General features: G+C 37.8%; 1 protein-coding gene across 1 annotated transcript in view; it reads right to left on the bottom strand.

The window, feature by feature from the left end:
• The window catches only part of myo15ab (myosin XVAb), a 45296-nt gene that overhangs the window by 21769 nt on the left and 8462 nt on the right, over positions 1–15065 (bottom strand). Inside the window, exons 9-29 of the mRNA XM_053476797.1 lie at positions 15001–15006; positions 14818–14921; positions 14305–14368; positions 14059–14172; positions 12039–12200; positions 11847–11960; positions 8546–8604; positions 8125–8250; positions 6714–6861; positions 6293–6418; positions 5398–5475; positions 5006–5160; positions 4128–4173; positions 3922–4046; positions 3709–3826; positions 2664–2839; positions 2293–2377; positions 2144–2176; positions 1265–1346; positions 688–818; positions 9–104 (exon numbers count right to left, since the gene is read on the bottom strand). Coding sequence (XP_053332772.1) covers positions 9–104; positions 688–818; positions 1265–1346; positions 2144–2176; positions 2293–2377; positions 2664–2839; positions 3709–3826; positions 3922–4046; positions 4128–4173; positions 5006–5160; positions 5398–5475; positions 6293–6418; positions 6714–6861; positions 8125–8250; positions 8546–8604; positions 11847–11960; positions 12039–12200; positions 14059–14172; positions 14305–14368; positions 14818–14921; positions 15001–15006 — 2148 coding nt within the window. The remainder of the gene's footprint in view (positions 1–8; positions 105–687; positions 819–1264; positions 1347–2143; positions 2177–2292; positions 2378–2663; positions 2840–3708; positions 3827–3921; positions 4047–4127; positions 4174–5005; positions 5161–5397; positions 5476–6292; positions 6419–6713; positions 6862–8124; positions 8251–8545; positions 8605–11846; positions 11961–12038; positions 12201–14058; positions 14173–14304; positions 14369–14817; positions 14922–15000; positions 15007–15065) is intronic.

Here is a 15065-nt window from a genome sequence, read left to right as displayed (position 1 = left end):
GATTTTACCAGTACAAAGATGTCGAGAGCGTCCTGTTTAAGATTATCGTCCAGACGAGTCAGAGAAGCTTGTAGAGGTGCGGTGAGCATTCCAAACTGCAGCTCCTACACACACACACACACACACACACACACACATTAGTCTTATAAAACAAAATATCCGTGTTATTTTTTATCTCCCTGTCTTGTCTGCTTGAATATAGCGTTGGCTTCACTGCTCGGAGAACTCTGTGCAGCATGGTGGCGGTAGCATCACGTCTTGCGGATTCCTCCTGATCTTTGGTCACCGCAACAATAAATATATCTGAGGGTTTTAACCTCGAAGATTTAAATAAAACCTACAGCTATTACTGTGGTGTGTGTATGTAGACGTCTTGTGTGCGTATTTATATTTCTCTGTTCTTAATTTTTCTGTGCATTTGTATGCCACTGTGTCTTTGGGTGGAGTTGCTTTTGGCTAAAAAACCGTTTTTTTTTTTCTTTTAATAAATAATATAATTCAATAAATAATATACTGTATATACAATAAAGCCCAAAATGTTTCCCTTTGGTCACTGATGTCAAGGTTTAGGGTTTGATTTTGGTCTAACGTATTAGTTATGTGCAGTAACATCCTCACAAGGATAGTAAGACGATCATTATGTGTGTGTGTGTGTGTGTGTGCGTGTGTGTGTGTGTGTTGACTCACCCTGAAGTTGGACCGGATGTATTTGGTCATTAGATAGTTATTGATATCCAGAGGGAGGGTGAGCTGAGGATTAACCTGCACCCTGAGCGCTTCAGCCAGAGCCAAACACTCGGAATGAACCTCTTTACCATCTACACACACACACACACACACACACACACACACGTAAACATGCATTATTTCATTAAATACTCAATTGATACTAATTGAATGCTAATGAATACACAACTAAAATCCTACACAAATCAAATCAGTTTCTATGTTTTTAGTGTAATAGTGTTTCTTCTTTTTTATTGTCCAGGACCTGATAATGACTCGACACACACCCCTCTAAGCATTCTGGATATTCACCATATCCAGAAAGTAACTGGGTTATATTTAGACTTGTTGACTCGAACATGACATCAGGGAAAGTTCCTGGTATTCAGAGTTGAGTTACACACTCACTTCCTCAGATTTCCGAGACCTGGTTCATCAACACTCTATTTTTCTACACTATCCCTGATATGCAAATGCATCAAGATGACGAATCATGTTTTTTGCAGTACGTTGGATTGATGTTGAAATAAACGGCAACCTGCTGTGGCTTGCAGCAGCTCTCCCAGTTCGGCAGGAATGACCAACTGGGACACGTTAATCACCTCTCGACTCACTCGTGCCTGAAATAATATAATCAGCAGAAAAGCAAAAGGAGGAAAAGATGAATGAAAATGGTCAACATGTGTTGATAACAACATCTTTTAACAATCTGCTCTTCATTTCAGCCAAATGCTGGAGGATGACCACTAAACTGAGAAAATAAACCGTGACCTTAAACTTTGCATAGCATTTGATTTAATACCAGATTAATAGAAATTATCTCCTTCTTCTTTCTCTTTTATTGTTCTCCTAATTCCCCTTCTTATTTAGTCATTGTTTTGCCAGTCGAGTTCATCTTTCTTAACTGATTCTGGGAGGAAAATGCTATCCGCCCACTTCTACATGCACAGGCTCACAGATGACCGTGATTGGTTACGGCTGCTGTAACTGACATTCAAGAGCAAATATTTATTTATGTATAGATTTCCTTTTACTTTGTTGCACTTCTCCTTCTAAACTTTTTTTTTTTTTACCTCTTGAGGGCAACTGATTTCTCTAATTAAACCGTGTGTTAATTAGGTCTTGCCACTATAGACCTATATTCCTATAGGAATTTCCCCAGGTGTATAATCTGTTTACATTTGAAGCTTTTGTTTCCCTGTAGTGTTTTAATTTTTTTATATAACTATCTAGATAAGTTGATAAGAACCCTTTTATATAATATCCTTGTGGTTTGTAACAATTCTAAGGACAAATCACAGCCCCCGGGACATTCACTGGCTTTTGCATTTAATATTTGTGTTTTACAAATTTACAGCAGAAAATTAAATTAATGATTCACTGCGACTTGTTTTTATTATTCCGAGCATCGCCTCACCTCTTCTGCCATCCTGACCATGAGCAGGTGATCCTGTCGAGAAAAAATCAGTTAGATTACTTTAGTTCACTGCGTCCCTCAATAAATACTTTATATTTGAATAATATAACATGAAAAATCTACAAGACAAAATAAATGAGACATCGAACCCTGATGTAGCGTTTGCGGTTGACGATGAGCTGAATCGGTGAGCGAAATTTGATGAGGATCAGGCGTTTCTGCAGGAAAAATCGCCTAGTGAAAGTAAAGATGAAATTAGAATGAATGACCTCAGATAGTGATGTCATTATTGCTATATAAAGTATCATTTTAATATTAAAACTATTTAAAATGCAATATGTAATATGACATTAATTAAATACAATTTAAGTAGAAAAAATAGAATTCTTATTGAACAAAGAAAAAAAAATTGTATTTCCAGAATATTTTGAACTGCAACATACATTTCTTAATCTTAAATAACAAACATTATTATTTTATTCTTCTTTGTTCTGGCTTCTTTCCAGGTTTGAGGGTTCACCTCATGAGGTAGCCTCGGCACCTGGCCTGCAGCTTGGTCATGTTCGTGCGGAACTTCAGGAAGCTTTTACGCGCGAAATACATCCGTACGTATCTTTGAAGCGTCAGCGCCGCCAGGTGCCTCATGCGATCGCGCTTACTTTCTAAAAGCTGATAGACATCTTCCTTTAGAAAGAGCTGAGGACACACACAGAATATCCTTCAAAATTGGAACATTAATTAGAAAAAAAATAATCTCCAAACCTGAAACAGGTATTATATTTTACACTGATATTAAGAGGACTTGGGTGCTAAAATGCTAATCAAAATTGTTCCAATAGCTTAAACAACTAGCGACTGAAGCTTATTTAAAAAAATTGGTGCTTATCTATAATAAATTTTAAGAAAAAAATTTTCAAACCTTAACTAAGTAACACATTTCAGAAGCTAATTAATTCTAAAAGCGTGACTAGCTTGCTAATTTAAGTACATAAGTAACAAAACTAGGTAGCTAATTTAATAAACTCATTTACAACTTAATTAGAAAGGTAATTTAATTAGCTAATTAAAAACCTAGCTAACTAATTTAACCAGCTAATAAAAACCCAGACATTTAATTTAGGAAGGTAAGTAACAGACGTAACTAGAAACAAATTTACTGAGCTAAGTAATCTACAAAATTCATCTAGCTAACTAATTTAATGAGGTTTACCTACAAGACTTAACTTGCTATATATTTAAAACATGTAATTTACAAAAATAAACTAGTTACATAATGTAATAAGATAACTATTTAAACAAAAGCTAGCTAGCTATTTAAAGCAGCCAATTTTCAAATCTTAACTAGTTTTATATAGAAAACTTAGCTAGCTTTCCCTACAAACAAAATAAATAGCTAGCCATTTAAACAAATAATTTACAAAACTGAACTACAGTAACTGGCTAATTTATTCGGGTAATTTCAGCACTTGAGGTTTGCGTGTTTTAGTTCAGATGCCCCTGGCAGGTGGTCTAGTCTTCCCCTTACACACTTCTGATTCGATCTTACACCCACTTGCAACACTCACCTTGGACACGCCCATTTGGTAATCGCCTTTTTTGATTGGACACAGCTTTGTTAGCATGATGACGCAGTTGTCTCCGTTTGGAGGCGGGGCATTCTTCAGCCCCAGCAGCGCTTTATACCTAAAGAAAGCTCGTGAATGGGCTGTGAAGTAGCGTTCTGTAGGTCGTGTAAAATGTATGAGCTCGTGACTGAACTCGCTAAACTGTACATTTACCTGTTTAAGAATTTATGGAAAGTCATTCGGACCGGATAGCCTTCCTTCCTGATGAGGATGGTGTCCATAATTCCCGAGTATCTGAGCTGGGCGGCCACCAGTTCTGGCTCGAATTGCCCCGGTTCCTGGGATAAGAATAAGGTGTAAATACTTTAATACAGAGTTACAGTAAGAGTTGGAGTGAATAAACATCATCCTTTAATTACCTTATTATTATTTGGCTTTATGCAGCGCACGAATAACGGGTTACACCTGAGAGAAAACAGATGGATTATGTGATTCTGCGTATAAAAGTGCATGAGCCATTATGGGCAAATTATTTACATTGATATTTGACGTTTATAGTAGCTAATAAACAAATTGCAGAAAAATCACATTTCCTAAATTTGCAAATCATCTTTAAGTTTTCAAAAAAAGAAAAAAAAAACCCATAATGTTAAAAATTAATTGTAAAAAACGTGTAAAAATGGTTTTAAAGCTAAATATTGTGCAAATTGACCTAATGTGAACCGAATATTGCACAATATTGTCCTAATATTGTAATAACTAATTGTGCAAATTTCAATATCTTCTATATTTTCTATATTGTACAGAATATTTTTATTTTATCCTGGCTAAATTTATTTTCTATTGTATTTCTTTTTTATTTCCTATTAATAAGCTTTTATTTTTAAGGTCACAGTTGGTCATGTAAGCATTCCGCTGCATATCGTACAGTGTAAGACTGTGTACAGTATGTGACAAATAAAATGTGAATTTGAATCTAAATGTGCTCATGAAAATAAAACTTGCAAAACAATTGATGAAAAAACGTGAATGTGTAAATACTTAATCATGAATCAAGTCTCAAAAATCACTTCTGAAAATTAATCCTGTAAAAATAAAAATCACTTGTGGAAATAACACTAGAATTTGGAGTCATGGGAACAAATCATGAAAAAGAAATGAATGATGTAATAATCACGTGCTGAAATACATGAATCAGGTGGAGCCGCATGGCAATGAATTAAATTGTGTAGTTACTAATAAAAATACACGAAGCACGTATAAGAAATGTGTGTGTGTGTGTGTGTGTGAGAGAGACCTCTCCATCTTGTCCAGTAGGTCCTGGAGAGAGTGCTGGAACTTGGCAGCGACAGTAGAGGGTTGATATCGTCGTGTGACTGTGCTCTCTCTCTGCGTTCCGTTTTTCTGCTGATTTAACATCTCGCTATACTTTAGAAAGAGGTTTGAAATTATCTGCACACACACACACACATATATATATATATATATATATATATATATATATATATATAAAAAATTTTTTTTCAAATGTTGCTTGATAAAAATAAATGTGTACACGGAGCTGCAGAGCGAAATATTTAGGAAAGTTGCTTGTATTCAGAGTCGGGTTACGCATCTGATCAGAGCGATTAAAACACACATGGGAAGAAAACGTGTCCTGACCCGTAACACGCACACACACACACTTACTCGGTTGTGACTCTGCATAAACAACGTCAGCACCTCTTGTCGAACCTGATCATAATTCTTATCCAGGAATTTCTGGACCTAGAGGAAAAAAAGTCACAGATTTTTTTATTCTTGGTGAAGACAGCAATAACAATAGATTTTAAGTTTATGGATAAAAAAACAAACAGACCTAAAATGTAAATGTTAAAAATCATTCCATTATGAATAAAAAAAATAAATAAAATGAAATGTAATTAAGTTCACAGAATAACATATAAATAAATATCATATTGAACATAATAAATATATTATTTCCAACTAAATAAGTTATTTAAATAACTTAATTTTATGTTTTATCACATAAAGTTTATTAACGAAAAATTAATGATATATTGTGATAAAAAAGTAATAAAAATAAAAAATAATAGCCACCCAAGAACAACTCCTCAAAACAGTTAATAATAATAATAATAATAATGATAATAATGATAATTATTTTATAATATAATTATTTAAATTATTTAAAATATAATAATATTATTATTATAGTAGATTTCCTTTGTTTATTAATTAATTAATTGATCAAATATTTTTTTATTTGTTTTTTTTTTTTATATTTTTTATTTGTATTGCATAATAATAATATATTTTAGAAACCAGACAAAAGAAAAAAAACCAAGAGGACGAGCCACAATGTAAAGTAATTCTGCATTTCATTTCTATAATTTTATTTTAAAAAAATCATTTTACATTTTAAGACGTGTCGATGCTAAAAAAAAAAAGGCTTTAAATTCAGTTTTTTCAGGTTTAGGAAAATCTCTGCTGGAGAGAATCTCCATGTGGAGAGAGTTGTTAGACGAGTTATAATACACTCTTCAGTATAAACACCGTAAGTGTGTTCCAGTGTGGTGTGAACCTGGTAAGTCACTCGTCCTGCGTAGTGCTTGACGGTGAACTCTGGCAGTGGCATCTTTGGCCTGGAGTAAAGCGGGTTTTCTCCATGGTGATAGTGGCACTTCTGAAGGAACGTGTGGTCAGTGGCCTGGCACGGACGGATACATCAAAGAAATAAACAAACATCTTCATTTTTAACTAAAAAAAAAAAAAAAGTTAATTTGCTTTCATAAAAAAAATTATTAATCCTTCATGGAGGTAACAGAAACAGAGTTAATTAATAAACATTCTTAATAATAAATTAATATTATATGGATATAATGTCTGCTCGTATAGAAATCAGCGTCTGTTTAAACATATTAATGCTTTGGTAAGTGTTTATTGTGAATCTTACACAATCTTACAGTGTTGGAGAAATTTTATCCTCAGGTTACAGACACTACCTGAGGAAAGCAGCTCTGGTCATCGAGAATGCGGAGTATCCCATGAGGCTTAGCAGCAATGAGGTCTAAACACGCCCTGTTATCAGCAAAGCACACTTCTCTCCAGCTGAGCTGCTCTCGTACGTACTCCTCCTGTGAGCATAACACGCTTGTGTTTATAGGCTGTTACATGCTAAATGCTAAGAGGACACTGAACGTGAGAGCACTCCAGAGCACTTAAACAGGCGACAATGCATTAATACACTTCACGATAAATTAGTTTATTTATTTATTTATTTATTTATAGTCATAAATAAACACTCATTCACCTTTTAAGCATTTAATGACGGTTGGGATCACAGTAGATCCCCAGTCGATCCGGGAATAGCATAAGATGTGCTAGCATAAGTTTTTATTATTATTATTATTATTATTATTATTATTATTTATTCCATATGCAGATCTTATTTGTTTTGCAGTGTGTTTGTTTCAGTATCGAGTCTCCACTGTTTTTAAATCATTTAATATTTGATTAGTCCAACATGCTCCCTCCTTCTGTGGCTTTGTAACATGATGAAGCACTTTGAAACATTTGTTTTCAGCTTTGTTGTATTGCCTTTGAATTTGTTGTTTTGTTATTTTGTTTTGCACTTCCTGGCCATCGTACTCATCGACAACCAGTAACGTTTTCTGATATTGTGTGAACTTCCTCGTGCATCTACGTATGTTCTATATAACATCCCGCTTGTTGCGCTCCCTCGTCCCTTGGTCACGGCCCTCATGCACACGGCCCACTGGAGCCCTTCTGTCCAGACGAGACTATGCTAATGTGTGTCCTATCGTCTGTCTGTCTGTGTCCGGGTTTCCATGTGACTCACATGTTAATGACTTTTGTTCTGTTGATGTACAGGACAGATGGGACACGAAAATGCTCAAACATGGTGATAATAAATGCGCGTGTGTGTTTGTCGCTCTCTCTCTCAGGTGGATCAAGGTGCAGCGGACGCACCAACAATCACACTACCTTTAGTATATTTTAAACCTAACAACCCCAATTACAATCATTCTTGGGTTTCTTTAAATAAAACATACACACTTGCTTCCTGACCTTAGACCTTCGACCTGGTCCGGGTCAGTGTGGACCTGGAGCTCCTCCCAGGAATGAACCATGGGAGACCAGGACACTGAGGGCACCTTAGCCATGTTACCTTGTTCTAGTGAACAGTGAATTCATGCGCGTGTGGTTTAGCCTCACCTGTTCCTGCTTCAGAATGATTTTTGTAAAAAAGTACTGGAGGGCCTCGTTAGCATAATTGATGCAGAGCTGCTCGAAACTGTTGAACGTTAACTCCTGAAACCACAGGCACGGGAAACTGTTAGTTCATGACGTATTTCCGTATGTGAGTTTGCGTGAGTGTGTGTGTAATCACACACCTCGAATCCATAAATGTCTAATATAGATATGGAGAGAGCTTCGTTTCTGGGATAAACGCGACCGTTGATTCGTTCCGTTAGCCAGTGAAAGAGCAGCGAGTAAAGGATCTTGGCGACGGCATCTCTATAAAACAAACAAACAAAAAAAATATATATATATATACCATTAATCTCACGTAAGAAGGAGTTATAAGTGACTTAATTAGCTGTTACTATAGAGAGGATTGGGTATTAGAATTATAATGTCCTAATTAATATTAATTCATTCATATTTTATTTAAATAACGTTTTTAAAATTATATAAATTATAGAAAATTAATCAACCTGTCTCGACCAATCAGAATTTAGAATTTGACAGCATGTGCCTATAATGAGCTGTATGTGAGTATGTGTTGTGTTGTGTGTGTTTTTGAGTGTACCTGGCATCCACAGCGCTCTCTACAGTCAGAGGAGTGAATATCTTCTCCTTCATAGCTTCCTGTGACAATAAAAAAGAATGTAAATGAGTGTAATTCTTCAGCTGTAATTGATAGCGTGGTATAATTAGGAATTAGAACAAGAGTCTAAAGAATCAAGGGCGATACACACACACACACACACACACACACGGCAGGTGGAACTGATACAGTGTTAGATGATAGTTGATTTCGGCCTGATAGAGGTGTAAACTCAAACCCGCGGCCTGAGGATAACGGCTTTATTTATTAAAAGAGCAAGATGCTCAGCATGACACACACATAAACATACACACAGGGGGTAATACAGGGATCAGAGAAAGTGTGGATGTGTAGGATTACCGCTAACCACAAAACACATCCTACTGTAACCCAGCGTTAGGGCATGAATTCGCTGGACTGCTTGTCGCGCGTGATCGTCGCAATTAACAAAGCTAACACTAAACCGAGCTAATCAGTTGAGAGCATGGATTGGGTTACTTTTGACTTGAGATGATCTCATACTGACATTTGTGTGATTAGCTGGACACAAACCAAGATTTACTGCTAACTCTAATAACTTTTTAAAATAATGTTTTAGAATAAGTAGCTTGTACTGTAGCTGTACTTACAATTTATTTATAAATAGTTGTACAAGGATTTAAAGGTATAGTTCAAGTCTGTCTTTAATTAAAATTGAGGTGCTTTGTGAGGACATTATCGTGAGACCAAGTACATTAAGTACAGAGTGTGAAGTTTGTCAACCAAAGCAAACTTTTGACTTAAGACAGACTTGAAAAAAACTTAAACTGTTCCTTTAAGTAAGAGAATTGTTGTGGTTGTTAAAAAAAAATCTGCTTTTTATACATATGCTTATGAGTTTGTTTACAGTCATGTGTAAAAGGTAATGCCCTGCGTAATTCTGTGTTTTTGTGTAAAAACATCATAAAAGTTATCTCATTGTAGTGCATCTGAGTATTAGGCAAATACAACATATACAAACATTATCTTATACATATTTTTATAATTTATTTAATAAAAATTAAGCCATGAAGAAACAAAAAGCATTTGAGCAATACTAGGTACTAAGGGCAATTGGTTAGTTGATTATAAGCAGGTGAACAGACCTCTATGAAAGCAGAAGTTTGGGCAGTTTGCTGGTCTGGACACAAAGACATAATCAAGACAGAGAAGACAATTTTGAGTTTCAAGAATTCAAGACAGTTGCCAGAAGTTGAGGTTGCAGCACATTCACGCCAAAGTCAGACCGTGCAATGCTCAGAGAAGTACAAAAAACAAGCACAACATCTCAGACCTTACTTACTCACTCATCTTCTAAACCACTTTATCCTGTATTCGGGGTCGCGGGGACCTGGAGCCTATCCCAGAAGACTAAGGGCACAAGGCGGGGTACACTCTGTACAGGGTGCCAATCCATCGCAGGGCACACACACGCCCACACCCATTCACACACTACGGGCAATTTTGGAATGCCAATTTGCCTAACCTGCATATCTTTGGACTGTGGAAGGAAACCGTACCCAGAGGAAACCCACCAAGCATGGGGAGAACATGCAAACTCCATGCACACAGAGACAGGAATCGAGCCCGGCCGGGAATCGAATTCGGACCCTGGAGGTGCAAGGTGCTGATAGGTCTTAATGAGTATTATAAATGTTAAAGTCTTGGACAGAGCAATTAGAAAAAGACTGAACAATATGGTTTGTTTAGAAGGGTTTCCAGGAGGAAGAGTCTTCTGTCCAAAAAGAAAATGAAAGCGCGACTAAGGTTCACAAAACTGCATCTGAACAAACCACAAGGCTTCTGGAACAACGTCCTATCGACAGATGAGACCAAAGTGGAGTTGTTTGGCATTGGAGTTGATGCGGAGTGCCATGTTTGGCGGAAACCAAAGAGCATTTCAGCAGAAACGCCTTCTATCCAGTGTCAAGCATGGTGATGAAGAAGTGATGATTTGGGCTTGTTTTTGCAGCTACAGGACCTGGGCTCATCGCAGTCTTTGAGCCGACCATGAACTCCCCTGTATACCACAGTTTTCTAGAGGCCATCTGTCCGACAGCTAACTTGGTCGAAATTGGGTCATGCGACAGGACAATGAACAGAAGCACACTACTAACAGAATGGCTAAATAATTAAAGAATAATTAAAGAAGGTTTTGGAACGACCTATTCAAAAGTCAAGAGAACTCAACCCAACTGAAATGCTGTTAAGAGAGCTGTGCACATGCGGACCCTCAAAAACCTTAATGAACTGAAACAATGGTTACTTAGTATATCACACATGTTTTATTTCAGTTTGGCATAATTTTTATGAAATGAATAATGGCATGGTGAAAAAAGTTGGATGTTGATTGTCTGAGGCTGTATTAATATTAAATCCTGCTATTATCAGATGATTTTTAGATATTTTTTTCTACACAAAAACACAAAATTAAAAGAGGGGGTACTAACTTTTGAACATTACCGTATGTCTAAGGAGACCTCAGTTATTTGGCTTCCAATCAAACAAACAGTGATGAATTGTGATTTTATGTACAGAGTTCACTGAAAAGATTTTGTAAAATGAATTGATTCATCAATTAAAACAAATAAGACTAGGATAAAAGTATTGGCACCCTATAAAAGCAGGGGAAGTTAGCGTGTATCTACGGTAGCTGATGCGTTTTATTGGCTGAGCTGCATTATTGAAGGAATTACCCAACACCATTGTTAAGAGCTTATCTTTCATTATTTGCTCTCCATGTACAGTACGTATCCCTAAGATTTCTAAGAGAACTTTTCATTCAAGTTGCTTTGTTGGTATCTTTCACTGGTGGGCCAAGACTCCACTGCCTTCGTTAGTGAAACGTTCCACCCATCACAAATGTCTGAGAAGTTTCTCATGAACATGTAATAAGACTTTAAGGAGGGCTGACTTCATCCTCAGATGTCAGGCCATGACGTCATGCTGTTTCCTGACAGTCTCCTGAGACTTAGCCCTGTTGAAGTCAATGAGCGAACCCTTGATCCAGTTACAGGGTTTCCGTAACACGAACCCTGCAGTAATTAAGCGTATCCTCCGGAGCCTGTTTGGCAGCGAGCTCAGATCTCAAGAAGGTATACCAGTTTACATCTTCCTGTTTCTCTTTCACTCACCCATTGTCATATTCATTCATTAATTAGTGGAGGTCTTTTTATGATTCATGTATGTCTCCATAATGACATCGATTACACAGGGCTTTGTAATTAGATGTACTAGAATGAGCATTGAAATGTTCTTACAGTACCATCATTTTGTAGGTGATGGCTTTCTGAAGACCTTCTGGAGAAATCTGAAGTAGTTCAGCCACCACACGGATCTCCTGAGCGCTCACAATACCAGCCGTTTCTTGCACCTCAGTCTAAATATTAGGAAAGAGCTGCAGATAAAAGCAGATGCACTTTATGAGGCTAGGCAAAGGTGTGTAGGTGTGTAATACCTCGAGTTTGTGGAAGAAGACGTTCCCCAGGTGGAGGATGGATGAGAGCACTCTGAAGACACTGCTCTGGTCCTCAGGGCTGAAGTGGAGAATGTCCATGGCACTCTGTAACCTTCTGAAGTCCTCTCCGTCGTCCTTCCCCTCGATCGAACAGTCACCACCCTGATACGTTGATTTGTTAGACCGTGCTAAGTAGCGTATATTCACAACCGGAATGCTCATTTATTCTTATAATTGTTTTAAATATTTTGAATCTATTACGGTTCTCATGTGCAGGGTTGCAGGGATCCTGGAGGCTATCTCAGGGAAAATAAGGGACAAGCAGGAGCCAAAATCACAAAATATTGGCAATATAAAAAACGCCAATCAGCCGATGTCTTTGGACTGGAATATCCCAAGGAAACCCAAAATGTCCCCCTGAGGAAGAACATACAAACACCACACAGCCTGGTGGTGAGATTCAAACCACTGAGGCACTAAACACCGAGCCACCACTAAACACCGAGCCACCACTAAACACCGAGCCACCACTAAACACCGGTATAACACTAAACACCGGTCCACCACTAAACACCGGTCCACCACTAAACACCGAGCCACCACTAAACACCGAGCACCACTAACCACCGAGCCACCACTAAACACAGAGCCACCACTAAACACTGGTCCATCACTAAACACTGAGCCACTACTAAACACTGGTCCATCACTAAACACTGGTCCACCACTAAACACTTAGCCACCACTAAACACCGAGCCACCACTAAACACCGAGCCACCACTAAACACTGGTCCACCACTAAACACTGGTCCACCACTAAACACAGAGCCATCACTAAACACCGAGCCACCACTAAACACAGAGCCACCACTAAACACTGGTCCATCACTAAACACAGAGCCACCACTAAACACTGGTCCATCACTAAACACCGAGCCACTACTAAACACTGAGCCACCACTAAACACAGAGCCACCACTAAACACTGGTCCACCACTAAACACCGAGCCACCACTAAACACCGAGCCACCACTAAACACTGGTCCACCACTAAACACTTAGCCACCACTAAACACGGAGCCACCACTAAACACCTAGCCACCACTAAACACCGGTCCACCACTAAACACTGGTCCACCACTAAACACTGAGCCATCACTAAACACTGAGCCATCACTTAACACCGGTCCACCACTAAACACCGAGCCACCACTAAACACTTGTCCACCACTAAACACTGGTCCACCACTAAACACTGGTCCATTACTAAACACTGAGCCCCTACTAAACACTGAGCCACCACTAAACACTGAGCCACCACTCAACACCCCGAGCCACCACTTAACACAGAGCCACTGCTAAACACCGAGACACCAATAAACACCGAGCCACCACTAAACACTGGTCCACCACTAAACACTGAGCCACCATGCTGTCCATTGAAGTTTTTTACGAGATCTGGATATGGCACCGTCTTTCAGCTCTTCAGCCAAATTAGCTAACAAATCCATGTGACCGAAAAAACTTTTTTTCCCCATAGACCACAACGTTTATAAAGTTATGACAGGACATCATCAACACCAAACTGTTCCATTAATTATTCTCTCCATTGTCTATTTTTAACCAGAGAGGGTTGATCTTTGTACAATTTTCCAAAGCCCAGAAAAGTATGACATCACCGCAGTATTGCAATAAAAAAATAATAATAATGTGGAAGCGGAAAAATGTCATCTGCATCAAACAAGAACCTTACTGTGGGATAAACGAGCACCATCTTCGAGTCCGGTGTCCAGCTCTCATAATACATCCCTTTACTGCTGCAGTCAAATAGATTTCCCAAAAATACGCATATTAGTCTGACAAAAACTCGTACTTTTTAGATGTGAAAACAAATAAAGCTCCTTATTAACTAAAACCCATTAACCATTTCAGGAAAAGCAAAAAGACCCTCAAATTCTGTTAGAAGTGTGTGTGTGTGTGTGTGCGCATGTGACTGTACAGTGTGTGTAATGGGTTTACTTGGTTCAGGTAGTAATAGGTTTCGGCTTCCTGCAGGTAAAACACGCGTTTCTGGTGAACAGGGAGTCCGGCCAACATCTCGTAAAAGATGTGGTAATTCCTCTCATTTTTTGCCTACACACACACACACACACACAAATATATACTGCACCCTATAAGATTCTTGGTCCTTATGATATCTTGTATAAAATGGTATCTCCTTATAAAATGCATTTGAAAGAAATAAAAGTGATGCCTGTCTCACACCTGAAAAACAATCCTGGACTTCTCCAGTAGATACTGTGAAGTTATGGCACCGCTTATCACACCTCTGTAAGATGCAAGAAATAAACATTTTTGCTATTAACACCTAAACATATACAGTGCCATGAAAAAGTATTTGCCCTCGTCCTGATTTTTTCTTTTTTGCATATTTGTCACATTAAATGATTGTGATCATGAAACAAATTGTAATAATATACACAGATAACCTGAGGAAATGGAAAATACAGTTTTTACATGATGATTTTATTTGTTAATAGAAAGAAGCTGTCCAAACCTACCTACCTGACCCTATGAGAAAAAGAAATTATCTTGCTGTGGCAAGACCTTAACTACTGCAGATTAAACCCTCATTTAAACTGACTCATTTTCAGAAAGGGGCAAATACCTTTTCATGGCAGTGTGTATACTTTGTGTATTACAGTATATATAATATGTATATGATATATATTGTATATAATTTCAAACTCTTAAGTGAGCATCCAAGCAGTGACTCACTCCTCCAGAAATATCTCGACAAACTTCCCAAAGCGACTGGAGTTGTCGTTCCGCACCGTTTTGGCATTCCCGAAAGATTCCAGCAGAGGAGTTGCCTCCAGGATCTGGTGTTGGAGAATTCCAGTTAGCACTGATTTTATTTACAAACAAAAATACAGAATAAAAAATAATCTTTTATCTCACCTCAATCTGTGAGCACGAAAGCGTGAAGAATAAAAACAAAGAAGGAGGATTATAACATGAACATC

The sequence above is a fragment of the Clarias gariepinus genome, chromosome 18 (genome assembly GCF_024256425.1).
Source record: "Clarias gariepinus isolate MV-2021 ecotype Netherlands chromosome 18, CGAR_prim_01v2, whole genome shotgun sequence".
Taxonomy (NCBI): Eukaryota; Metazoa; Chordata; class Actinopteri; order Siluriformes; family Clariidae; genus Clarias; species Clarias gariepinus.
This window is presented reverse-complemented; position numbering and strand designations above follow the sequence as displayed.